Source organism: Bubalus kerabau, chromosome 12 (assembly GCF_029407905.1).
Source record: "Bubalus kerabau isolate K-KA32 ecotype Philippines breed swamp buffalo chromosome 12, PCC_UOA_SB_1v2, whole genome shotgun sequence".
Lineage (NCBI taxonomy): Eukaryota > Metazoa > Chordata > Mammalia > Artiodactyla > Bovidae > Bubalus > Bubalus kerabau.
In genome coordinates, this window is record NC_073635.1 from 72,800,009 (window position 1) to 72,827,927 (window position 27,919).

At 41.4% G+C, this 27,919-nt stretch overlaps 1 protein-coding gene across 3 annotated transcripts in view; it reads left to right on the plus strand.

Moving 5' to 3' along the window:
• LOC129624648 (ATP-binding cassette sub-family C member 4-like) overlaps nucleotides 1–27,919 on the plus strand; it is a 174,094-nt gene that overhangs the window by 90,989 nt on the left and 55,186 nt on the right. For 2 of the 3 annotated variants that reach the window (XM_055542802.1, XM_055542800.1), the window contains 5 exons: nucleotides 1,557–1,707; nucleotides 6,962–7,081; nucleotides 8,759–8,869; nucleotides 16,047–16,147; nucleotides 17,749–17,940. In XM_055542802.1, coding sequence (XP_055398777.1) covers nucleotides 1,557–1,707; nucleotides 6,962–7,081; nucleotides 8,759–8,869; nucleotides 16,047–16,147; nucleotides 17,749–17,940 — 675 coding nt within the window. Of the gene's footprint in view, nucleotides 1–1,556; nucleotides 1,708–6,961; nucleotides 7,082–8,758; nucleotides 8,870–16,046; nucleotides 16,148–17,748; nucleotides 17,941–27,919 lie in introns of those variants that run through there. The other variant, XM_055542803.1, reaches the window with a different exon arrangement.

Genomic DNA, 27,919 nt, shown 5'->3' on the forward strand with positions numbered 1-27,919 from the left:
TCCTGGCCACAGAGTCACAGTTCCGGTTGTTTGTTCCTCCTGCCTGCAGCTGTGGCTCTGGGATTCTCTGAGTACAAACGGTTCCTCTCTTTCTCCAGGATAAGCAATACCTTACTGGGAAACTTTAGGACAACCACTTACCCTCCCAACTTCATCATTTCTTATCTTAAAGAATAGCCAGTGTTAACTCAGACAAGCATCTCAGCCTTCTCATCCCAGCTCCTTTTTTGTCAAAATTTCCATCAACTGTGATTACTGCCTGCAAGTCATTCATGCCATTCTTTCTATTTGTTAAAGAAGCCTATAAAATCAGTCATGAGTCTTAAAATTGTCTAAAAATATTCATGTATTCTTCCCTGTGTTTCCCCATCCCCCTGTGCAGATCACCATGGATTTGTATCCACCTGAGATCATAAACTTCAGAGGCCTTGGCCGAATCTGGGTGAATCTGCTAGTCCCTAGTACCTCACCCGACTTTCATAGCAGGCAGACACTAAGTGTTGATTGTATTCTTATTGCCTGATACTGTCCTCCAGAGTATCATCATACTTTTCCTGATAAAGATGTATGCTTAAATCAGCATCAACCAATGATTTCATTTTCTGTTCTACCTGCTGTCTTTTTTAGACCTAGATCATTTCCTAAGAGAAAATCATCTCAGGGGATAATGTGATGATTAAGAGAATGTTCATGGAACTCAGCACAGGGCCTTACACACAGTACACACACTGTAAATGGAATCTGGTGGTGTTATAATAGTTAACCTTTGGAATGGGCATTTTAAATACTTAGTATAATGACAGAAAGATGGTTGTATGTTGGGGGCAAGCTTAAATATGTCATAATGGCTCATGAAATGGGGTTCCCAGCTCCATGACTTAGGCTTTGCAGTTTATATCAAGTTACTTTTTCTCTCCCTGTGCCTCACTGTCTCCATTTGTAAAATTAGATAATACTGTTACTAGATATGTTACACTGAATTTGTAATTGCTGCTGCTGCTGCTAAGTCGCTTCAGTCATGTCTGACTCTGTGCAACCCCATAGATGGCAGCCCACCAGGCTCCCCAGTCCCTGGGATTCTCCAGGCAAGAACACTGGAGTGGGCTGCCATTTCCTTCTCCAATGCATGAAAGTGAAAAGTGAAAGTGATTAACCACTTCTTTATCCCTACATGGATAGCTGAAGCATCTGGATTCCTCATCTGTAATACTTGCTCACTCCTCTCTCTAGTAACACCTGCTGACTCCTGATAGTTTGAGATGCAGCTCCTACTCTCTGAGCCTCAAATAGTCTCATCTGTTTAAAATAATAATTCCTGTCTCAAAGGGCTACTGAGTGTATCACAAGAGCTGATACCTAGAAAGTTCTTATCAGAGTGTTTGGTGCATGCAATAAACATCATGAGGACCACCTATACTTCTATTTCTTTGGAAGGGAAAGCATTCCCTGCTGTTTCAACAAGTTTAAAGGAAAGGAGTTTAATCCTAACAAATCAATAAAATTTATCTTTGAAAAGTATCCTTGACATGAAGGCCTCTGTATTTTCGCTATTTCAGACATTTCTACTTGTGATTGGTGTGGTGGGAGTGATGGTGGCTGCAATTCCTTGGACTGGTATACCTGTGATTCCCCTTGGCATCATTTTCTTTTTTCTTCGGCGATATTTCTTAGAGACATCACGAGATGTGAAACGCCTGGAATGTACAAGTGAGTACCAGGGCTCTCAGGTTGGGATGGCAGTGCAGTCTATCTTCCATTTATGCCTCAATTAACCAGACCCCTGAAACTCTGCAGACTGTTCTATGGTATTTCTCACTGTTAACATCAGGTGATTGAAAGTTATGGCCCCTGAGAGTAGGTTTGGCCCTTAAGGCAAATGGAGCTGGCAGCAGGTCAGCTGCCCTTTGCCTTTTATCCCAAGGAGGATGGATGTGAGCACCATGAGGACAGGAACCATTTCTGTCTTGTTCATGACCTATGTCCTAACACAGAGTATCCACTCTGTTAATACTATTCTTGAAAGTTTTTAATCATGTTGGAACTAATGTAGAAGGAAAATAGAGAATTGTTCTTCAAAAGAAAGCTGAGTGCTGAAGAACTGATGCTTTTGAACCGTGATGTTGGAGAGAAGACTCTTGAGAGTCCCTTGGACTGCAAAGAAATCTAACCAGGCCATCCTAAAGGAGATCAGTCCTGAGTGTTCATTGGAAGGACTGATGTTGAAGCTGAAACTCCAATACTTTGGCCACCTGATATGAATAGCTGACTCATTTGAAAAGACCTTGATGCTGGGAAAGATTGAGGGCAGGAGGAGAAGGGGACGACAGAGGATGAGATGGTTGGATGGCATCACCGACTCAATGGACATGGGTTTGGTTGGACTCCGCGAGTTGGTGATGGACAGGGAGGGCTGGCGTGCTGCGGTTCATAGGGTCACACAGAGTCTGACACAACTGAGCAACTGAACTGAATTGAACCACAGTTTGTGTTCCCCTTTCTCAAAGCTATTCATAGAAATGATGCTGAAAATAATCCCCTAGGAGAACTCAGGAGGGGCATCGGTTCAGTATGTATTTAGTTGATAACTCCATTCACCTTCCTAGTTTTAGAATAATGGGGAACAGAGGCATCCTTGGTGGTCCTGTGGTTAAGACTCTGTGCTTTTACTGTGAGGGCAACCAGTTTAGTCCTGGTTGGGAAACCACATCCTGCAAGGTGCAGCAAAAAAAAAACAGAATAATGGGGAACACATTTTATGATTCATTAGTCTATTCTACAGGTAATCACAGATGATGAAATAATCAAATTTTTCTCTTATTATTGCACACATTTCATCAGTATTAAAACAAAAATAAGGAAAATAGATTGTTATGTATTTTTAAAAGTTATAAAAATAACAAAAAAGTAAGGAGAGAATATGTTTGCATCAGAGACCTCAACCTTGACTAATTATTGGAGATTAATACCAACTTAACCTTCTAGAAACCAAGCCAAGAACAGACGCATGTTGAGTCTCATGCTTCTCTGTATCTACTAAGTGGAAAAAAATCTCAGTTCATCCAGTCAGAGGAGTTGTTTTATTGTGGCATTTGTATGTTTTGTTTTTAATAATAAACACTTGAGGTACTTACCTTTATTTGCCAAAAGAATAGTGATCATCAGTTTCATAAAATCTGTAGAAGACATTTTCACTCATCAAGAGAAGCAGCTAACCTCCTGTGAGGTCGAGTTTGGTGAGGTGTTTGGATGGATGGGGAGCAGTAGAGTCCAGGTGTGTGTGCAGTTCTGCCTATATGACTCAGTAGGATGGTAGGACCTGGGGAGGCAGAAGAGGAAGTGATGAGCTCCATCCAGTCTTTTGTGTAGGCAGGGTTCAGACGTTTTATGGTTTGAGGCCACTCATGAGATGGAGTCATTCAATAGTCTTGTTGCAAAGCAGGTCTCTGGCGCATTGAGAGAGAGGTTGTTCCAAAAAGAATATTTGACAGAATTTTTGCATGGGGCAAGGGCTATTTCCCATTCACATGGAAGTGGAGAAATGGGCTCCTTCTGAGGCTTTTGTCAAGAAGCAGTACACGATTTTCTCAGTATTTGATCTGGAGAGTCTGAGAACTTTGGCACCATCACTGTGGATTATTTGGATTTTTTGCACCTAGTAGGCTGAAACAAGTTAAGTTCAGTTCATTTCAGTGGCTCAGACGTGTCCGACTCTTTGGGACCCCATAAATTGCAGCACGACAGGTGTCCCTGTCCATCACCAACTCCCAGAGTTCACTCAAACTCACGTCCATCGAGTTGGTGATGCCATCCAGCCATCTCATCCTCTGTCGTCCCTTCCCCTCCTTCCCCCAATCCCTCCCAGCATCAGAGTCTTTTACAATGAGTCAACTCTTAGCATGAGGTGGCCAAAGTACTGGAGTTTCAGCTTTAGCATCATTCCTTCCAAAGAACACCCAGGGCTGATCTCCTTTAGAATGGACTTGTTGGATTTCCTTGCATTCCAAGGGACTCTCAAGAGTCTTCTCCAACACAATAGTTCAAACACATCAATTCTTTGGTGCTCAGCTTTCTTCACAGCCCAACTCTCACATCCATACATGACTACTGGAAAAACCATAGCCTTGACTAGGCAGACCTTTGTTGGCAAAGTAATGTCTCTGCTTTTTAATATGCTATCTAAGTTGGTCATAGCTTTCCTTCCAGGGAGTAAGCGTCTTTTAATTTTATGGCTGCAGTCACCATCTGCAGTGATTTTGGAGCCCAGAAAAATAAAGTCAGCCACTGTTTCCACTGTTTCCCCATCTATTTCCCATGAAGTGATGGGATCAGATGCCATGATCTTCGTTTTCTGAATGTTGAGCTTTAAGCCAACCTTTTCAATCTCCTCTTTCACTTTCATCAAGAGGCTTTTTAGTTCCTCTTCACTTTCTGCCATAAGGGTGGTGTCATCTGCATATCTGAGGTTATTGATATTTCTCCCAGCAATCTTGATTCCAGCTTGTGCTTCGTCCAGCCCAGCATTTTTCATGATGTACTCTGCATATAAGTTAAATAAGCAGGGTGACAATATACAGCCTTGATGTACTCCTTTTCCTGTTTGGAACCAGTCAGTTGTTCCATGTCCAGTTCTAACTGTTGCTTCCTGACCTGCATACAGGTTTCTCAAGAGGCAGGTCAGGTGGTCTGGTATTCCTATCTCTTTCAGAATTTTCCACAGTTTATTGTGATCCACAAAATCAAAGGCTTTGGAATATATAGTCAATAAAACAAGTTAGACAATACATTTAATCCAGGTACCGCATCCTGCATACCTCAGATAACCATATGCAGTAGCCAGTTGATTAGAATGTTTATGTTCTCTATCTAGGTGGTGGTGGTGGTGGTTGTGTTCAGTCCCTCAGTTGTGTCTGACTCTTTGACCCCAGGGACTACATGCAGCATGGCAGGCTTCTCTGTCCTTCACCATCTCCCAGAGTTTGCTCAAACTCATCATGTCCATTGAGTTGGTGATGCCATCCAACCATCTCATCCTAGGGCTGAGTGGATTGTTACCTGGCCCCTAGCTCATGCTGTCCTCCCCCAGCCGAGGGTCTCCCATTCTCTCTGAGCCCCAGTGTCTCACAGAAGGAAGCCTGCTCCTTCCTTCCTTATAGAATTGGGAACACTAAACACAAGAGGAGGTTCTGTGTCTTTACCTATTTGCACCTCAACCCCTCTAAATGTGCAGTGCCCAGATGCATGTTGGTACTGGCTGAACTGTCATCAGACAGGCATTCAGATACTGGACTAAAGAGTGAGGACCTGAAACAGTTTGGAGTTTCACCCTTGATTCTTTCCCCATCATTTTATAAAATCTCTGAAGCCTCCTGTAAGATGCATTACTAACTTCCCATAAACAACCTAATTGTACTAACAGGTCTTCTCTAGGAGACACACAGGTAACAAAGTGATGTCAGTATTTCCTGCTGATACAGCACAAATTATCATTCACCCCCAGACAGAGGTCACAGGCTCACTATGTGCCCCTGACAACAGCAAGTTGCAGCCTCATTCATTGGAGGAATGAAAACCCCACCAGAAGTGTCCTCCCTGCTTGGCAGCCTGCAGCCCACCTGTTCCCTGATGGGCAGGAGCCTGACCTTGATGCTTGTGGTCAGTGTGCTCTTAGAAAAGAAGGCAGGAAATGAATGGTCAGTCATGTGACACCAGGCCCAAACCCACATGTAGTCACTCAAAAGAGAATGGCCACTAAGGCCACTGTCAGATTCTAAAAGATTGATGTGAGTGTCACACGCCGCAGTGACCTCAGAACACCAGGACAGGTATCTAGCAGGCAGTTAATAAAATGTCCATCAGGTTCCTGGAATGGAAGTCAAGACTGTTCAAAGGCTCCTCGTCTGCCAGGTCCTGTGGGCACAACGGTGGTGCAGCACTGGGTGATCCGTGACCCGCACAGAGGTTCCTGGCGCAGGTGCAGGGAGAGGCCCAGGACAGGGGAGGCAGCAGACTGTCCTCTCCCCTTACTCATCTCACCCTGTCCTGTGTCTGGCTCTGGTGCAGGGTTGGGGATGTACTGACTCTATCCCAGCCCTTAGGTTACTCATCTAAGGAGGAGACAGCCCACAGGTTACTCAACAAAATTCAGTGTGGTGAGGACTCTAATTAGGAATTAAATTTTAAAAGGCTACTGATTCAAAAATTAGTGAATGGTAATTACTCACCCATGAAAAAGAATGAAATATTACCATTTGCAGCAACATTGATGGACTTAGGGAATATTATTTGTAAAGTAAGTCAGAGGAAGATAAATACGATATCACTTATATATGGAATCTAAAAATAATACAAATGAATCTGTATACAAAATAGAAATAGACTCAGAGACATAAAAAACAAACTTACAGTTGGCAAAGGGGATTGGGAAAGAGGGAAGAACAAGTTAGAAGTATGGGATTAATAGACATACTGCTATTAATGTGTCAAATAGACAACAACAAGGAATTACTGCAAAGCACAGGGAATTTTATTCAGTATCTTGTATTAACCTGTAATAAAATATAATCCAAAAAAATAACTGAATGACTATACTATATACCTTAAACTAGCACATTATTGTAAATCAACTGTACTTCAATATATTTTTAAAAAATTGTCAACAATTTCCACCTGGTGAGATGCCAGAAAAATTTGGAGGGAGGTGTGTGTGAGAGGATCTTGATGAAAGAACAAGAATTTCTTTATCTAAATCTAGCTGTGATTTGAATTTGATCAAAGATAGTTTCAAGGAGAATCTTTCATTCCCAGGTCATTAAAGTGAAGCTTGGTGTGAGCAGGAATTTGAGGGTCACATGGAGGATTCCCTTTGACGGGATGTGTGACCACAGAGCCCGGGAGGCAGTGGGTTTCCTTGCATCCAGCCTCCTTGACTTTCTCTGCTGTGTGTCTGTCTCTGTTTCCCCAGCACGGAGCCCAGTATTTTCCCACTTAGCATCTTCTCTCCAGGGACTCTGGACCATCCGGGCGTACAAAGCTGAACAGAATTTTCTGGAACTGTTTGATGCACACCAGGATTTGCACTCAGGTCTGTAAGTTTCTGGAGATGTTTTCGAAGGATGGGAAGTGCTCCCTTCTGAGGCTGACCTCCCTTTCAGGTGGCCTAGTAGGCCAGCACCTCTCTCTGTGTCACTCCTCATCCCCCTCTGCACACCTGCCTCCCCCACCTCTTCCTCTCAGCATCCCCTCAGTGCTCCCTTCTTCCCTGTCATTCCCTGCTTTTCTCCCCTGACTGGCTCACATTGTCCTTGTATCACTGTGCCCTGTAGACTTCTGTCTCTTTAGGGTAAGAGTCAGCAAACTTCTTTTTTGTGAAAATCCAGATAGAAAATATTGTAGGCTTGTGTGCTGTACTGTGTCTGTTGCAACTACTCACCTTTGCTGTTGTAGCACAAAGATAGGCAAAGATAATACATCAGAAAATGGCGGTTTCTGTGTTCCAATAAAACTTTATTTACAGAACCAAATGGTAGCTGTTCTCACCCTCCAGACTGCGGTTTGCTGACTCTTTTCAGAGCGTGGAGGGTGGCAGATGTGATTGAGGAAATAATTTCCTGATTTGCCACCCACTTGATTATGTTTTTATCAGTGAAATTTTTTCCCTAGGTAGAAAATTCAGAATTTCCTCTAAGTCTATAAAATCCAAGCTAAACTTTCCAATAATTATTGTATTTTGAAGATAAAAATGGCATTTTGAAAGTCACATGCAGGTACATATACACAATGGAGTACTACTCAGCCATTAAAAAGAATACATTTGAATCAGTTCTAATGAGGTGGATGAAACTGGAGCCTATTATACAGAGTGAAGTAAGCCAGAAAGAAAAATGCCAATATAGTATACTAACACATATATATGGAATTTAGAAAGATGGTAACAATAACCCTGTATGCGACACAGCAAAAGAGACACAGATGTATAAAACAGTCTTTTGGACTCTGTGGGAGAGGGAGAGGGTGGGATGATTTGGGAGAATGGCATTGAAATATGTATAATATCATATATGAAACGAGTCGCCAGTCCAGGTTCAATGCACGATACTGGATGCTTGGGGCTGGTGCAATGGGACGACCCAGAGGGATGGTATGGGGAGGGAGGAGGGAGGAGGGTTCAGGATGGGGAACACATGTATAACTGTGGCAGATTCATTTTGATATATGGCAAAACCAATACAATATTGTAAAGTTAAAAAATAAAATTAAATAAAAAAAAAAGAAAGTCACATGCAGTTCCTGTTAGCTGATGGTCACATAGACATTGGCTCCTAAGAATAAACACTGCAGGGCCCTGTAGTGAGGGCAGAAGGTGCTGGAAACAGTGTGAGCTGTGCTCTCTGCTGTGTGAGAGCTGGGAGCAGTCAACCCTGTGAGAGGATGATCTTCACGCTGAGGCCCAGCACTGCAGGAAATGCACAGATGAGATGATTTTCCATCTTCCTTCTTGTGATCTTATTTCTGTTGATAACCTGTGGGTTGAAGTTTTCAAGGCATGCTTCCTGGACTGATTCCTGTGTGTCCCATACAGTCATTGTCTTGTGTTAGAACCTAGTTTTATAGAATCTTCAGGTTCCTTGGGTGTGTAACTTTGCTGTCCTACCTGTGTAAAATCTTCTGTAGCTCAACTGAGAAAATATTCTCCCTCATGAGAAGCAGCTAACATGGTTTTTCTGTTTATATATTACACTTATTATGGTTCCAAATGCAGAGGCTTGGTTCCTGCTTTTGACGACGTCCCGATGGCTCGCTGTGTATCTGGATGTCATCTGTGCCATCTTTGTCACTGTTGTTGCTTTTGGGGCCCTGATTCTGGTAGAAAGTAAGTACAGATATGAAAACTTGTGGTATGTTTACACTTTTTAGCTTTTTTTTGTAGTTATTAAACTCTTGTCATCATGTCTAATATATACTCGTTGATTCTAATGAATTGTATTAAAGTGTCTGCAGTATGTGACTCCACAGTATAGTCCATGAGAAGTTGTTTGTGTCTTAATGAGAACTTTTATTTTTTATTTATTTATTTATTTATTTACAGTATGTCTTTTTGAGGCCATTAAAAAAAAAAGATTGGCATATGGTTGATTTACAATGTGTTAGCTTCAGGTGTACAGCCAAGTGACTCTGTTATACATATATCCACTTTTTAAAGATTCTTTTTCCATACCCCATGAACGTTGGGGTGAATGTATATTTTTTTAAGTAATTTGCATTTTGATTAATACTTCAAATGAACTATCTTTTAGAAAAGAATTTCTATTTTTCACTTTCAGAATCCTTAGGAGCAAAGTCCAGGTATGACGTGCCTGCTCCAGCAGACCTTTGGTGCCTGGGGCCCCTGCTTTGGCTCGCTCAGGACATTCTTTCATTTTTATTTTAAGTTTTATTGGGGTATAGTTCATTTACACTGTTGTCTTAGTTTCCAATGTACAGCAAAGTCAATCTGCTGTACATATACATATATCCACTCTTTTTTAGGTTCTTTCTCATGTAGATCATTACTGAGTTCTCTGTACTTTACAGTAGTTTCTTATTAGTTATCTATTTTAATATTTTATATATAGTAGTATGTATGTGTCAATCCCAGTCTTCCAATTTATCCCTCCCCTCCCTTATCCCCTGTTAACCATAAGTTTATTTTCTACATCTGTTACTCTACTTCTGTTTTGTAGATAAGTTCATTTGTAGCCTTTTGTTATATTCCATATATAAGCAATATCATATTCTCTGTCTGACTTACTTCACTCAGTATGAAAATCTCTGGGTCCAGCCATGCTGCTGCAAATGGTATATTTCACTCTTTTTTATGTCTGAGCAATATTATACTATATGTATAATAGCGCATCTTCCTTATCCATTGCTCTATTGATGGACATTTAGGTTGCTTCTATGTCCCGGCTATTGTAAATAGTGCTACAGTGAACATAAGGGTGGATGTATCTTTTGGAGTTATGGTTTTCTCTGGATATATGCCCAGGAGTGGGATTGCAGGATCATATGGTAGCTCTCTTTTTAGTTTTTAAAGGAAACTCCATATTGTTCTCCATAGTGGCTTTACCAGTTTACATTCCCACCAACAGCGTTGGAGGGTTCCCTTTTCTCCACATCCTCTCCAGTATTTATTGTTTTGATGATGGTCATTCTGACTGGTGTGAGGTGAAACCTCACTGTAGTTTTTTGCTTTTTTTTTTTCATTTTTTTCACTGTAGTTTTGATACACATTTTCATAATAATTAGAGATGTTGACCATCTTTTCATGCCTTTTTTTTTTTTTTTTTGGCCATCTGTTTTTCTTCTTTAGAGACATTCTCTTTTAATCTTCTGCCCATTTTTTGGATTTTTTTGTTTATTTATTTATTTTATATTGAACTGCACGAGCTGTTTGTATATTTTGGAGAGTCATCCCTTGTAAGTCACTTTGTTTGCAAATATTTCTCCCCATTCTGCAGATTATCTTTGGTATTTTTTATGGGTTTCTTTGCTGTGCAAAAGCTTTTAAGATTAATTGGGTCCCATTTGTTTATGTTTTATTTTATTTTCGTTACTCTAGGAGGTGCTGCAATTTATGTCAGAGAGTTCTCCCTATGTTTTCATCTAAAAGTTTTGTAGTGTCTGGTCTTACATTTATGTCTTTAATCCATTTTGAGTTTATTTTTGTGTATGGTGTTAGGGAAAGTTCTAATTTTATTATTTTACGTGTAGCTGTCCAGTTTTCCCAGCACCAATTATTGAAGAAACAGTCTTTTCTCTGTTGTATATTCTTGCTTACTTTGTCATAAGTGATCATAGGTGCCTGGTGGTTATCTCTGGACTTTCTGTTCTGTTCTGTTGATCTGTATTTCTGATTTTGGTGCCACTTAGCATTTGGTGCCACTTTCAGTTACTGTAGCTTTGTAATACAGAGAAGGCAATGGCACCCAACTCCAGTACTCTTGCCTGGGAAAGTCCCATGGACGGAGGAGCCTGGAAGGCTACAGTCCATGGGGTCGCTGAGGGTCGGACACGATTGAGTGACTTCACTTTCATTTTTCACTTTCATGCATTGGAGAAGGAAATGGCAACCCACTCCAGTGTTCTTGCCTGGAGAATCCCGGGGACGGGGGAGCCTGGTGGGCTGCCATCTATGGGGTCGCACAGAGTCTGACACAACTGAAGTGACTTAGCAGCAGCAGCAGCAGCAGCTTTGTAATATAGTCTAAAGACAGGGAGCGTGATTCCTCCTAGCTTCATTTTCCTTCTTTGTTTTTCTCAAGATTACATTGGCTATTCTTAGTATTTTGTGTTTCCATTCAAAATGTAAACATTTTTGTTCTAATTCTGTGAAAAATGCCATTGGCAATTTGATAGGGATTGCATTGAATCTGTAGATTGCTTAAGTAGTTTGTTTGTTTGTTTGTTTACAGGAGGTCATCATGGAGATCTTTTATCTTTTTATCTTTCTTTGAATGGGTTGAGGTCTATATAACTGTAGAAGGATGACCTTCTAGGTAGTGTCCTGTAGTTGGATAGAGAGAACCAAGTTTACTATTAAGCTTTATGTACAGCTTAGAAAAGGCTGAGGAACTAGAGATCAAATTGCCAACATCTGCTGGATCATGGATAAAGGAAGAGAATTCCAGAAAAACATCTATTTCTGCTTTATTGACTATGCCAAAGCCTTTGATTGTGTGGATCACAATAAACTGTGGACAATTCTGAAAGAGATGGGAATACCAGACCACCTGACCTGCCTCCTGAGAAACCTATATGCAGGTTAGGAAGCAACAGTTAGAACTGGACATGGAACAGACTGGCTCCAAATAGGAAAAGGAATACATTAAGGCTGTATACTGTCACCCTGCTTATTTAACTTCTATGCAGAGTACATCATGAGAAATGCTGGGCTGGAGGAAGCACAAGCTGGAATCAAGATTGCTGGGAGAAATATCAATAATCTCAGATATGCAGATGACTCCAACCTTACGGCAGAAAGTTCAGTTCAGTTCAGTCACTCAAAAGTGTCTGACTCTTTGCGACCCCATGAATCGCAGCACGCCAGGCCTCCTGGTCCATCACCAACTCCCGGAGTTCACTCAGACTCACATCCATCAAGTCAGTGATGCCATCCCACCATCTCATCCTCTGTCGTCCCCTTCTCCTCCTCCCCCCAATCCCTCCCAGCATCAGAGTCTTTTCCAGTGAGTCAACCCTTCGCATGAGGTGGCCAAAGTACTGGAGTTTCAGCTTTAGCATCATTCCTTCCAAAGAAATCCCAGGGCTGATCTCCTTCATAGTGGACTGGTTGGATCTCCTGGCAGTCCAAGGGACTCTCAAGAGTCTTCTCCAACACCACAGTTCAAACATGTCAATTCTTCAGTGCTCAGCCTTCTTCACAGTCCAACTCTCACATCCATACAAAAAACCTCTTGATGAAAGTGAAAGAGGAGAGTGAAAAAGTTAGCTTAAAGGTCAACTTTCAGAAAACGAAGATCATGGCATCTGGTCCCATCACTTCATGGGAAATAGATGGGGAAACAGTGGAAACAGTGGCAGACTTTATCTTTTTGGGCTCCAAAATCACTGCAGATGGTGATTGCAGCCATGAAATTAAAAGACGCTTACTCCTTGGAAGGAAAGTTATGACCAACCTAGATAGCATATTCAAAAGCAGAGACATTACTTTGCCAACAAAGTTCTGGCTAGTCAAGGCTATGGTTTTTCCAGTGGTCGTGTATGGGTATGAAAGTTGGACAGTGAAGAAAGCTGAGCACCAAAGAATTGATGCATTTGAACTGTGGTGTTGGAGAAGACTCTTGAGAGTCCCTTGGACTGCAAGGAGATCCAACCAGTCCATTCTAAAGGAGATCAGTCCTGGTTGTTCTTTGGAAGGACTGATGCTGAAGCTGAAACTCCAGTATTTTGGCCACCTCATGCGAAGAGTTGACTCATTGGAAAAGACTCTGATGTTGGGAGGGATTGGGGGCACTAGGAGAAGGGGACGACAGAGGATGAGATGGCTGGATAGCATCACTGACTTGATGGACGTGAGTCTGAGTGAACTCCAGGAGTTGGTGATGGACAGGGAGGCCTAGCATGCTGCAATTCATGGGGTCGCAAAGAGTCAGACAGGACTGAGCAACTGAACTGAACTGACTGTTTAGGTTATAGATTTTAGCCTTAGGGCTACTTGGATCTCTTGGTTGTAGTGGTCTGGTGTACTGGTGTTAAAAAGAGTCTCTGTAGCAAAAACAGTATCCTCACTGCTGTGTGCGTCACAAATGAGCAATTGTTGGAATGTGTGTCATGAATTCACCATCCCTCACTATTCCATAACAATAACCCTGAATCACAGTCTTTAATGCAAAAATGAGATTAATTTGTTAGATTTAAAAGCATTGCCTAGGTTTGCAAAACCCATTGTCTTGTTTTTGTGATTTCAATAGCAGATACATTGGACATAGAAAGTGAAATTACATAATGATAATTGAAGCATAAGGATAAAAATCTGAGCAATGACATCCTCACCTATATTATACTGTCAAGTGTATCTCAATCCAGGTGGGATTAATATGATAAAGGATGAAAATGGTAAGGATCTAAGAGAAGCAGAAGAGATTAGGAAGAGATGGCATGAATACACAGAATAACTGTACAAAAAAGATCTTAATGGCCTGGATAACCATGATGATGTGGTCACTCACCTAAGCCCAGACGTCCTGGACTGTGAAGTCAAGTGGACCTTAACTTCAAAGCTTTACTACAAACAAAGCTAGTGAAGGTAATGGAATTCCAGCTGAGCAATTTAATCTCCTAAAAGATGATTCGGTTGAAGTGTGGCACTTAATATACCAGCAAATTTGGAAAATTCAACAGTGGCCACAGGATTGGAAAAGGTTAGTTTTCATTCCAATCCTAAAGAAAGGCAATCCCAGAGAATGTTCAAACTATGATACAATTGCACTCATTTTGCATGCTAGTAAGGTTATACACAAATTCCTTCAAACAAGAGTTAAGCAGTGCATGAACCAGAAACTTCCAGCTGGACAAGCTGGGTTTACCAAAGGTAGAGGAACCAGAGATGAAATTGCCAATATTCCCTGGATCATAGAGAAATCAAGGGAATTCCAGAAAAACATCGGCTTCATTGACTATGTGAAAGGCTTTGACTGTGTAGATCACAACAAACAGTGAAAAATTCTGAAAGAGATAGGAATACCAGACCATCTTACCTGTATCCTGAGAAACCTGTATGCAAGTCAAGAAGAAACAGAACTGGACAAGGAACAATAGAGTGCTTCAAAACTGGAGAAGGAGAATGACAAGGCTGTATATTGTCACTATGTTTATTTAACTTATATGCAGAATACATCATGCAAAATGCTGGGCTGGATGAAGCACAAGCTGGAGTCAAGATTGCTGGGAGAAATATCAATAACAACACATATGCAGATGATACCATTCTAATGACAGAAAGTGAGAAGCCTCTTGATGAAAGTGACAGAGCAGAGTGGAAAAGCTGGCTTGAAACTCAACATTCAAAAAACTAAGATCATGATATCTGGTCCCATCTGGGGAAAAATTAAAAACAGTAACAGATTTTATTTTCTTAGGTTCCAAAAATCACTTCAAACTGTGACTGTAGCCATGAATGAAAAGATGTTTGCTTCTTGGAAGGAAAGTTATGACAAATCTAAACAGACTATTGCAAAGCAGAGACATCACTTTGCCAACAAAGATCCACATAGTGAAGGTATATTTTTTCCAGTAGTCATGTAAGAGTTGTCAACAGATGTATGAGCTGGGCCATTAAAAAAGGCTGAGGGCCAAAGAATTGATGCTTTCAAGCTGTGGTTTTGGAGAAGACTCTTGAGAGTCCTTTGAACTGTATGGAGATCAAACCAGTCAATCCTAAAGGAAATCAACCCTGAATATTCACTGGAAGGACTGATGCTGAAGGCGAAGCTCCAATACTTTGAGCACCTGATGAGAAGCGCTGACTCATTAGAGAAGACCCTGATATTGGGAAAGATTGAAGGCAGGAGAAGAGGGGAGTGGCAGAGGATGAGACGGTTGGATGGTATGACTGACTTGATGGACATGAGTTTGAGCAAACACCAGGAGATAATGAAGGACAGGAAGCCTGGGCTGCTGCAGTCCATGGAGACACAGAGTCAGACATGACTTAGTGACTGAACAACAACTTTGTTCAGTTCAATTGCTGAGTCGTGTCTGACTCTTTGTGACGCCATGGACTGCAGCACACCGGGTCTCCCTGTCCATCACCAACTCCCGGAGTTTTCTCAAACTCATGTCCATTGAGTTGGTGATGCCATCCAACTATTTCATCCTCTGTCGTTTAACAGCTTTGTTAGTTCTTTCTAAATTCATAATATTCTTAAAAAATTACTTATTTATTTGGCTGTACTGGGTCTTAGTTGGGGCACGCAGGATCTTCAGTCTTAGTTGTAACAGGCAGGACTTTAGTTGCAGCATGTGAACTCTTAGTTGTGGCATGTGGAGTCCATCTAGTTCCCTGACCAGGGATTGAACCTGGGCCCCCTGCATTGGGAGCTCGGAGTCTTAGCTATTGCACCACCAGGAAAGTCCCTCATAGAGGTGTTTTTTTTTTTTTTTTTTTTTACCTTTATTATTGTCTCATACAACAGAAGTAATATTATGAATAATACTATCATTACATGCAAATGATTTAAATATTATAAAGGAGTCTTCTCACTACTATATATAAAATAAATAACTAAAAAAGAACTACTGTATAGCACAGGGAACTCTATTTAATACTCTGTAATGATGTATGTTGGAAAATAATTTTTAAAGAGCAGATTACATATATGTCTGGCTAATTCACTTTATTGTATACCTGAAACTAACACAACTTTGTAAATCAACTACACTCAAATAAAAATCATAAAAAAAAAGGTGTCTTCTTTGTAGAGTGACAGAAGGACCTGTGTGAAGGGTTGAGAAGGAGACTGACTTTCTTCTTCTTCTTCCTCATTTAGCTTTGGATGCTGGGCATGTTGGCCTCGTCCTGTCACTAACCATCACACTTATCAGTATCTTCCAGTGGTGTGTCAGGCAAAGTGCGGAAGTTGAGAACACGGTGATGTTTATTTTTCTGTTCTTAGCCTTTTCAGGTCTCCTTGCTGTTATATGACATAAAAGCAATTCTTACGTAAAATAATAAAACTGTTATTTTTACATCATTTTACAAAGTTTTTTACATTCTCCTCCATCTTCTTGAGGGCTTCCCTGGTGGCTCAGAAGGTAAAGAATCCTCCTGCAATGCAGGAGCCACAGGAGACTCAGGTTCAATCCCTTGGTTGGGAAGATCCCATGGAAAAGGGAAGAGCTACTCCAGTATTCTTGCCTGGAGAATCCCCATGGACAGAGGAGCCTGGCAGGCTACAGTTCATGGGGTTGCAAAGAGTTGGGCATGACTGAGCAAGTTTCACTTTCATTTTCCATGTGCTTAAAGTTAATGTAAAATAAAATATATACATATTTTTCTCAGTCATGTGTATGCCATGTCAGAAGGTTTTGTATTCATCACAAACTGTCTCCAAATACAACCTCCTGTAGGAGGGAGGTTCTGAAATTCTGGAGACAATATAAGCTAATTTCTTAGCAGCTTGTTTACATTTGTTTCTTAATGGGTAATTCCTCATTTTTGGTAAAATAAAATAATCCAATATTTTGAGGTTTATTTAATTACTATGTTCCTCCACCCATCCCCCATTTTATCATTTATTTTTGTGTGTGTTGAACACCGAATGAATTTGCTGGTAGCCCTGCTTCCTGGTAGGATAGACTCCCTCTCAGAATATGCTTTCTAAGGTATGGAGTCATCATTCTTTAGAAGAAACATTATACACTTTTGAATATTTGTACCTTTTCCTAAAGGGAGAAAAACAATAAAAATGAAATTTTTCCATATCTTTCTTCTAACAGAGTAGAAGTAGTGAAAGTCGCTCAGTCGTGTCTGACTCTTTGCGACCCCATGGACTATATAGTCCATGGAATTCTCCAGGCCAGAATACTGGAGTGGGTAGCCTTTCCCTTCTCTAGGGGTCTTCCCAACCCAGGAATCAAACCCAGGTCACCTGCATTGCAGGAGGATTCCTTACCAGCTGAGCCACAGGACAAGGCCAAGAATTCTGGAGTGGTTAGCTTATCCCTTCTTCAGGGGAACTTCCCAACCCAGGAACTGAACCAGGGTCTCCTGCATTGTAGGCAAATTCTTTACAAACTGAGCTATCAGGAAAGCTCATAACAGAGTAGAAAATTACTGATTATTAAAATGAGGTTTGATGACCATCTAGTTCTGTTCATCTATAACATGTGGCCCTTCTGTGGCCACACATTACTAGTTGGTGTCCAAAAGTATTATTTTCTTTGAAAATATTCTTTTTTTTTTAAATTCAAATGTGAAAGGAGGATCAATAAAATTTTACCATGCATTTCTTTAATTTTTTAGCTTTAATATAAAATTGAAGGAAATAGTCATATGTAAAAGAGTTGAAGATGATGAACAAGTTTTTAAATCATCCAAGGCCTTATCAGACTCCTACTTCTCTCCTTTGTGGATGCTGAGATCTAGGTTGTTCTGAACTATATAAAAGCAGAAGGTTTCATTTACAATCTCTGAACATCCATAAACAAGACCCTCTGATACTAACTCATGAGATGTCATACATGTTTCAGATGATTTCAGTAGAAAGGGTGATTGAATACACAGACCTTGTGAAAGAAGCATCCTGGGAACTTGAGTATCGTCCACCACCATCCTGGCCCAACAAAGGAATGATTTCCTTTTACAGTGTGAACTTCAGGCATTCTTCGGACAGGCCTCTGGTATTGAAGAACCTGTATTCAGACTTTCACCCAAGACAAAAGGTTAGTTTAAGCCATTTGCCTTTTTAAAATCTGGCTAAAGATTTAGCACCACATCTGCTCTTGACTTCTTTGGCAGTGTGTCAGGGGGACTGTTTCCTCCTAATGGATGCAGATTAGATCAGTGACATTGTAGGTGAATATTTCTTGGGAACTGACCATGGAATGGGGATGCCAGGAAACTTCTTCCCTGTGTTGTGAGTTCCCTCATAATGGTTGATGGGCCCTGGGATCCAGGGCTCCATCTTAACCTGACTCAGGACACTATATGTGACATTATTCATACAAAGTCTGGGATATCAGCGTTGTCTTCCTGGCCCTAACCCTCCAATATTTCATTCCTTTCCATATTTTCTTGTTTGTATTTCTGAGATCTCCTCCTCCTCCCATGGTGCCCTGTGGTTGCAGCCTCCCTCTCTGTCCCTTAGCCCTTCCTGTAGCCTTGTCCTCCACTCACCCACACTGAGCTGCCATCCCCCTGCCCTCCCCCCACAGACTGCTGCTTTCTTTAGCACAGATCTGATCCTTACTGGCCTGGTGAGCTGCTGTTGGAACCATAGCATAGCTTCAAGTCCACTCCAGCAGGGGCCATGGGGTGAGCTTGTGTCCACCAGAGAAGAGCCTCAATAATAACCCAGTCAGCAGTGAGGAATCATGGTATCAGATGGAGGCAAGGTCTAGAGATTGGCTCAAAGTCAAAAGCAAATTGATGAAAAACAAAACAAAACAAAACAAAAAAACAAAAACAAACAAACAAAAAAAAAAGCAAATTGATGGGAGCAGAGAAGATCCATGTGGGAGACGGCAGAGAAGCTTGTGACCTGAATCTGTCAGCATCCATGTCTGCTTGTGATGTTCCTTCCACACTCAGTGTGAGGCCCTCAGCTGGGATCAGGACAGAATCTTGAAGAAGAGACTGAACTGGACAAGGTGTTAGGAGCTCTTCCCCACGTCCCTCTGCAGCCAGTTTGTCTGACACACACACACACACACACCCCTGAACTCAGATTGTGTGTAGTTTCTCCCAAAGCACCACATCCTCCCTGTTCCCAGTGCACATGCTGCCCCTCAGCCTCAGAGACCCAGGCCCTCTGTCATCTGGATGGTGAAAATCTCCTCGTTTCGGAGTCAACCCTAATGCATCTTTGAGACTCTCAGTTCTTCCTTAGTGTCTTATATATTCTTTCAAGATAGCATTTATGGTACAGCTATATTTATAGCAGCCAAAAGTTGGAAGGAACTAAATCCTTACATAAAGTATTATTCAGCCTTAAAAAGGAAGAAAATTCTGACCTGTGGATAAACCTTGATGACATCTTGCTAAATGAAATAAGCCAGACACAAAAGGAATGAATACTCTGATTCCATTTATGTGAGATTCCTAGAGAGTCAAATCCAAGAAGACAGGAAGTAGGATGGTGGTCTCCAGGGACTGGGGGAGGGGAAATGGGGAGCTGTTTATTTAATGGGTATGAATTTCAGTTTTACAATGCCGATAAAAATTCTCAAGCTTGGTTGCACAGGAATGTGAATGTACTGAACACCGAACTATCCACTTAAAAATCATCAAATAGTTAAATTTTATGTTATGTGAATTTTATCATAATTAAAAGAAAAGATAGCACCTGTGGCATGCTTTGTAATTTGGGATCTGTATCTCATAGTACCTTGAGGCTTTGTACAATCAGGGAGCATCTTGTTTTCATATTTGTTCCCAGAAAGTAGCATTCTGCAGGGCACAGAGAGAGTACTGAGGGACTGCTGGTTGTGAGGGTGAGTGAGTTATACAGGTGTGAGCAAGCAGAAACCAGCAAACACACACACACACAAACACATGACAACTCCGTAAATAACTGAAAGAACTGCTCTTTAAAACTCTTACCACCCCACAGACCCATCTAGTGGAAAATAGCTATAATTTAATGTGTTATTGATTATTGCAAAGCCTTTGACTGTGTGGATCACAATAAACTGTGGAAAATTCTGAAGGAGATGGGAATACCAGACCACTTGACCTGCCTCTTGAGAAACCTATATGCAGGGCAGGAACCAACAGTTAGAACTGGACATGGAACAATAGACTGGTTCCAAATAGGAAAAGGAGTACATCAAGGCTGTATATTGTCACCCTGCTTATTTAACTTATATGCAGAGTACATCATGAGAAATACTGGGCTGGAAGAAGCACAAGCTGGAATCAAGATTGCAGGGAGAAATATCAATAACCTCAGATATGCAGATGACACCACCCTTATGGCAGAAAGTGAAGAGGAACTAAAAAGCCTCTTGATGAAAGTGAAAGAGGAGAGTGAAAAAGTTGGCTTAAAGCTCAACATTCAGAAAATGAAGATCATGGCATCTGGTCCCATCACTTCATGGGAAATAGATGGGGAAACAGCAGAAACAGTGTCAGACTTTATTTTTCTGGGCTCCAGAATCACTTCTGATGGTGATTGCAGCCATGAAATTAAAAGACGCTTACTCCTTGGAAGGAAAGTTATGACCAACCTCAGTTCAGTTCAGTTCAGTTGCTCAGTTGTGTCTGACTCTTTGTGACCCCATGAATTGCAGCACACCAGGCCTCCCTGTCTGACCAACCTAGATAGCATATTAAAAAGCAGAGACATTACTTTGTCAACAAAGGTCCAGCTAGTCAAGGCTATGATGTTCCAGTGGTCATGTATGGATGTGAGATTTGGATTATGAAGAAAGCTGAGCACCGAAGAATTGGTGCTTTTGAACTGTGGTGTTGGAGAAGACTCTTGAGAGTCCCTTGGACTGCAAGGAGATCCAACCAGTCCATCCTAAAGGAGATCAGTCCTGGGTGTTCATTGGAAGGACTGATGTTGAAGCTGAAACTCCAATACTTTGGCCACCTCATGTGAAGAGTTGACTCATTGGGAAAAACCCTGATGCTGGGAAGGACTGGGGGCAGGAGGAGAAGGGGATTACAGAGGATGAGATGGCTGGATGGCATCACCAACTCCATGGACATGAGTTTGGGTAGACTCTGGGAGTTGGTGATGGACAGGGAGGCCTGGCGTGCTGCGATTCATGGGGTCGCAAAGAGTTGGACACAACTGAGTGACTGAACTGAACTGAACTGAATGAATGAAACCCTTTTAACATAAAAGAATATTCAACTTAATGCCTAAATGTTACCCAGGGAGCAGCTTCAGTTAGTCACAGGGCAAAAGCTGGTCCTAGTTATTTCCAGTTCCATTGTAGGTCAGGAAAAAGGTGAACTACTGTGTTGGGAAAATATTAATCACAGCTCTTGATACAATCTTGTCCCTCGGAGCACTGTGTGTGATGGTTACTTATACTCAGACAGTGTGTCTGTCAGATTTTCTGTTGTAAATGTAATTCTGTTAAGCTGTACTTGTCTTAAATTTTCCCCAAAGCCATAAAATATGAATTATCTAAGAAACTCTGCAGGACAACTTAGAAACATAACAGATTCTTCTTCTTCCTTCTTAAAACCTGTAAATCATAGGATCATTAAGATTCTAAAATGTTTGAGGGAAAATTGAATTTGGAGACTGAATTAATAAATTCAGTAACTTGACTTTTGATCTGTGCCTTGGTCCACTCTCAGTATCACTATTAGCTTCATTTCTGTGTTTGGAGATGACACCCAGGCAGCGTGTTCATGAATTGATCTCATTCTGACTGTGTACATCCCAGGCTTTGTCTCCTGTTCACCTGTCCCAGCCCTAGTCACTCCAGGACACCCTTTTGGTGTTGGATTTGATTGAGAGAGGCTGTTGTCGGAGGGTTGGGAATGGGGACATGGGAGTGAGCCAGCCCAGCAGAAGGGGGGCTTTATTTTCTTTCCCCCATTTCTTCTTCTATCCCAATTCCTAGAAGTTACAGTCAGTAGGAGAGTATGTTAGGTACTATGCAGAATTTTAATTCACAGAAGAAATAGCAAGTGAAAATAAAGAACTAGGACTTCCCTGGTGGTGCAGCAGATAAAAATTTGCCTGCCAAGGCAGGAGACACTGGTTTAATCCCTGGTCTGGGAAGATTCCACATGCCACTGAGTAACTAAGCCCTGAACCACAACTACTGAGCCTACATGTCACAACTACTGAAGTCTTTGCTCAGCAACAACAGAAGCCCTCTCAGTGAGGAGCCTGTGCACTGCAGGAGTAGCCCCCACTCATCATAACTAGAGACAGCTCGTGCAAAGCAATCAGGACCCACACAGCCAAACAGAAAAAAAATCAACATGAGGTAAATAGCACCCTAGACTTCCTAGGTTAGAGTCTGAACATGGGCTGCATTTTTCATTTAGATGATTTTGTGGTTGATTTGATCATTTTAGAGAGTCCTGAACAATAAAGTATTGTCCAGTCCTTGAGGTAGATTGATTTTGCTTTGTTTTTGCTCACAGCTATTATTTGGATGATACAGTTTTACAGATGCTTAGTAGACCATGCTAATGTTCAAAAATATTAGTTTACTACTTTTTCCCTTTTTTACACAATATTTTCTTTAAAACTGCTCCCTTCACTCCCAGATTATCCCCTTCCCCTCCTGGCTCCCTAATTCCCTGTGACGCAGACTGTGGTGCCAGAGTCAGCAGCACCTGCCTCTCCTGGAGCTTCTTAGAGATGCAGAGTCTCAGGCCCATCCAGACCTATTGACTCAGATTCGTATCTGAACATGACCTCTTCCTTTCTCTCCCATGGACAGTTTTTAATGAGTGATAACCTGTGATTCTCAAGAAATGTTCTTTGACAGTTTGAAATTGAACTCAAGAATTCCTAAATCTCTGTTATGACTGAGCAAGAGGCTCTAGAATGTTCAGTGGCCCTAGATTTACTTAATTTTATGCTCTATAAATTGCACTTTTACATTATAATCTAATTCTGTGTGATTCCATCACATTATTTGTGTCTTTCCAGTGGAGTCTGTCTTCATTACAGGCAGTTTTCATCCTGCTGTCTGTCCTTCCCCACACCAGTCTCCTGCAGGGACTGGAGGGATTTCCCACAGACTCAGCCCTGCCTGGACCTGGAGTCAGAGACAGCCCCATGTAGCAGTGTATATTCGGCTGTTTCACAATCTGATGGGATCAAAAATGAGTCTTTCTGGCCCAAGCAGGGCATAAAGTCTGTTTGGCGTGTTCCCCAGGTACCATGTGTCCCACTTATGCAGATTTCTCTCTCAGTCCGGCTGTGGGTGCCGGTTCTTCCTGCTGATGGCTGGTCCACCTGCCCGCAGGTACCCTTTTCGCTCTCACTCACCACATATATGCCTGTGTCCACATCATGCTTTAACTCTCTGACTGTAAGATCTCTATGGTAGGCCTGTTCCTTTAACTACAACTACACCTCTCCCCACTTTCTTTGTTCTGTCTACACAGAGGAGCATGATAAGTTGTCAGGCCATCCAGGGGATAAGGAGGCCCATCAGCAGATGGAAAAGAGGCCAACATATGTGGATTTGAGTCGCATCCTTATTAGCTTATTACTTATTAGCTCTGATATTCAGACAGACTAATTTATCTAAGCCTAAATCTTTTCTTATGCAAAATGGAAGTCAAAGGATGTAACCTGTAGGCCTGATGTACAATTTAAGATAAGACATGTAAAGCACCAAGAGTAAATACTTGGACAAAAATGGTCATCATTTTCATAGGGTGTAAAATGACCATAACTACTTATGCTGTGGAAGGTGGTGTCTGTCCCATGAGAATGAGGTGTTGGCCATTTGAAGTTGTATTTATGGCTATAGGATCCATCTGCTGTGTCTGTCTCTGTCTGATTTATCTTATACATAAATAATATGATAATAGATTTCCCATAAATTTCTCTGGCTTGAGTTAAAAATCTCAGCTCCCAGTGGAAGTTTCTTTGTCTCAGGGCACCACAGGTAATACAAATAAGAAAAAAATCAAATCCAATACAGATCCTGATGTCAACATATACAGTCTAGTTGACGAAACAAGAAAATGGCTATATTAGCTTTGTAAGCTAGAACGAGGTCACAGTTTTTATAGATGTATATAAAAAATGACATAACATCTCTTAGAGTTGGAACAAACCCACATGAGGAGACACGGAGAGCATTTCCAAGGAATTAGACATGTGAGACAGACTTAGAGATGTGTCGTTAGGGTTTCAGCAGGTGGGAATGCATGTGAAAGGCATTCCAGGAGGTGGGACCAGCATAAGCAAAAGTATGATGTCCTGATACAGTGAATGAAGACATAGACACCTGCAAAGCACTCAGGAAAATGAACTACAGAGTGTGTAACACACATTTTTATATTCAACCCTCACCACTACCTAGTGATGCCAAGGAAGCTGACTCATGTACATGAAGAATGGAGAGGTTAGAAGGACAGTTTTGTAGAAGAGACATCCTGGGGTGGAGTGTTGAGTGCTGAGCTGGAATTCAGAAGTTTAATCTGAGAAGTGAGAGCACATGGACCAGATGCAGGTCCCGCAGGTGCACGGGACGGGGAGCCAGGAGCTGTTATGCCTCCAGCAAGACATCCTGGGAAAGTGATTCCACTTCTTGGAATCAAATTGATGTCGATTAAAACAAAGCTATATCACCTGGATTTGTGAACATGCAGGGAAATGGGTGGGAGCAGAAAATGGAATTATACTTCTGGGGGTAGGTTAGCAGTTTAACGGCTTCCTCCTGAAAATGTTCATACCTTGTTGTTGTTCAGTCACCTAGTCATGCCTGACTCTTCGTGACCCCATGGACTGATACACACCAGGCTTATCTATCCCTCACCGTCTCCTGCAGTTCGCCCAAGTTCATCTTCATTGTATCAGTGATGCCATCCAGCCTTTTCATCCTTCGTCCCCTTCTCCTCCTGCTTTCAATCTTTCCCAGAATCAGGGTCTTTTCCAATGAGTTGACTCTCTGTGTCAGGTGGCCAAAGTATTGGAGCTTCAGCATCAGGCCTTCCAATAAATATTCAGGATTGATTTCCTTTAGGATTGACTGGTTTGATCTCCTTGCTGTCCAACGAATTCATACTTGCTGTTCAAGGGGTTCATATTTGACTCTCAGCAATTCCACATCTGAGAATTTATGTGAAGAAAATAATTCAGATTGTTTGCAAAGATTTAGCTTCAGGGATATTTAAGACAGTTATTTATAATAGCTAACTGTTTGATGCTGCATAAATATCAAGCAGTAGCTGCTGCTGCTGCTGCTAAGTAGCTTCAGTCGTGTCCGACTGTGCGACCCCATAGATGGCAGCCCACCAAGCTCCCCTGTCCCTGGGATTCTCCAGGCAAGAATACTGGAGTGGGTTGCCATTTCATTCTCCAGTGCATGAAGGTGAAAAGTGAAAGTGAAGTCGCTCAGTCCTGTCCGGCTCTGAGCGACCCCATGGACTGCAGCCTACTGGGCTCCTCCGTCCATGGGATTTTCCAGGCAAGAGTACTGGAGTGGGGTGCCATTGCCTTCTCCAATCAAGCAGTAGAGGATTTGTTAAATAAATGATCACATGTACTATAATATTATGCAACAATTAATGTAAATTTTTATGAAATATGAAATGAAAGCACATATAACAGTATGTTCACATTAATCCCATTTTGATTAAATATGTGAACTTGTATCTTTAAGAACACATCCAAAAATATAACAACAGCAACAACAAAAAGAACACACATAGAAGCCTAGAAAGTAAAAACATCATTTTAATAATTTTTTTTTCAGAGTGCTGGGGCATAGCTAGTATTTATTTACTTTTCAAATTCATTTGCACTGATTATGATTAAGGAAAGCGTTTATTTTGTTTTTTAAAAACTGTGAGCCTGGGAAAGATGTAATGAAAGTAAGTGGGGGAGACGGATGAAGGGGTGGTTTTGTGTGGAGCATTGGGTGTTGATTATGTTGAGTTTGATGTGTGAAGAGAGATCCAGGAGCAAGTGTCTAACAAGTTGTGTTATCATCAGAGAGCAACCTGGTTGGAAAAACAGAAAGGGGCCACTGCAAGCAAATAACAGAAGATTTTCTTTAAGAGTCTTTATAATTGTATCTATTTCTTTATTTTTGGCTGGGCTGGGTCTCTGTTGCTGCTCTGGCTCCTCTCTAGTTACTGTGTGTGGGCTTCTCACTGTGGTGTCTTCTCTTGTTAAGAGCATGGGCTATATGGTGAGAGGGCTTCAACAGTTGTGGCACATAGGCTCAATGGTTGTGGTTCATGGATTCTTGAGTGCAGGCTTAATAGTTGTGGTGCACAGGCTTAGTTGCTTTGCAGCATGTGGGATTCTCCTGGACTAGCGATTGAACCCACATCTCCTGCACTGGCAGGCAGTTTCTTTACCACTGAGCCATCAGGGAAGACCCCAAGTGTCTTTAGATTGAAGAATGTGAGCTTACTGACACTGGTGACACTCTCCATGGGCAATTGGTAAAACCCTATGGTTACCCAGAAAAGACATTTGGACTATAGCTTTGATGACTGAACTCTAGGAATGATCAGAATCAGGTTTTATTTGAGTTGCTTTTTTCTTTTTGGGGGATCTGAGGCCATGCAGCATGTGGAATCTTAGTTCCCTGACCAGGGATCGAATCCATGCCTCCAGCAGTAGAAGCACAGACTCTTAACCCCTGGAATGCCAGGGAAGTCCCTTGGTTTTTTAGTCCTCTTCACTGGAGTTTGGAACTCACAGTCCTGTGGTAATGAACAGTCCTCGGTGCCCCTACATATCTCAATCCATTTACGCAAAGTTTACAGATGTTCCCATTTGCACAGATGAATCAGTTTTGGTGGAGCTGATAACATGGGAACATACACACATTCTCACAGATCAGTTCTCACCTGTGTCCTGATGTGTGTTGATTTATGTCTAAGAACACTCAGAAATATAGGCCCACCTGTTTTACTGTGCTTCACAGATAATGCTTTTAAAAAAATGGACATTTATGGCAACGCTGTGTCAGGCAAGTACACTGGCACCATTTTTCCAATAGCATTTGCTCACTTCATGTCTCTGTCAGATTTTGATAATTCTTGCAGTATTTCAAACCATTTTATTATTATTATATTTATTATCCTGATCTGTGATCAGTGGCTTTTAATGTTACTACCCTATAAATGCTTAGATGGTTAGCATTCTTTTAACAATAAAGTATTTGAGGTATGTACATTTTTTATATATAATGCTATTGTACATCACTAGACTACAGTATAGTATAAACATAACTTTTATTTGCATAGAGAAACAAAACATTCATATAACTTGGTTTATTTTGATATTCAAAATATCTTTGAGGCCTGCCTGTACACAGAATGCATGAGCCACATAAATACATACTATGACCTGCCTATATGCAGAGAATGGCCCATCTATATTATATGAATTAGGGTTTAACATAAGGTACAAAATGTCCTGAGAAGCCTGTATGCAGATCAAGAAGCAACAGTTAGAACCGGACATGGAGCAATGGACTGGTTCAAAATTAGGAAAGGAGTACCTCAAGAGTGTATATCATCACTCTGTTTATTCAACTCAATGCAGAGTACAGCATGCGAAATGCTGGGCTGGATGAAGCACAAGCTGGAATCAAGACTGCTGGGAGAAATATCGGTAACCTCAGATAAGCAGATGATATCACCTGAATGGCAGAAAGCAAAGAGGAACTAAAGAGCCTTTTGATGAAGGTGAAAGAGGAGAGTGAAAAATCTGGCTTAAAACTCAACATACAAAAAACTAAGATCACAGCATCTGGTTCCATCACTTCATGTCAAATAGATGGAGAAACAATGAAAAGAGTGATAGACTTTATTTTCTTAGGCTCAGAAACTCACTGTGGATGGTGACTGCAGCCATGAAATTAGAAGACACTTGCTCCTTAGAAGAAAAGCTATGACAAACCTAGACAGAATATTAAAAAGCAGAGACATTACTTTGCTGACAAACGTGCATATAGTCAAAGCGATGGTATTTCCAGTAGTCATGTACGGATATAAGGGTTGGGTCATAAAGAAGGCTGG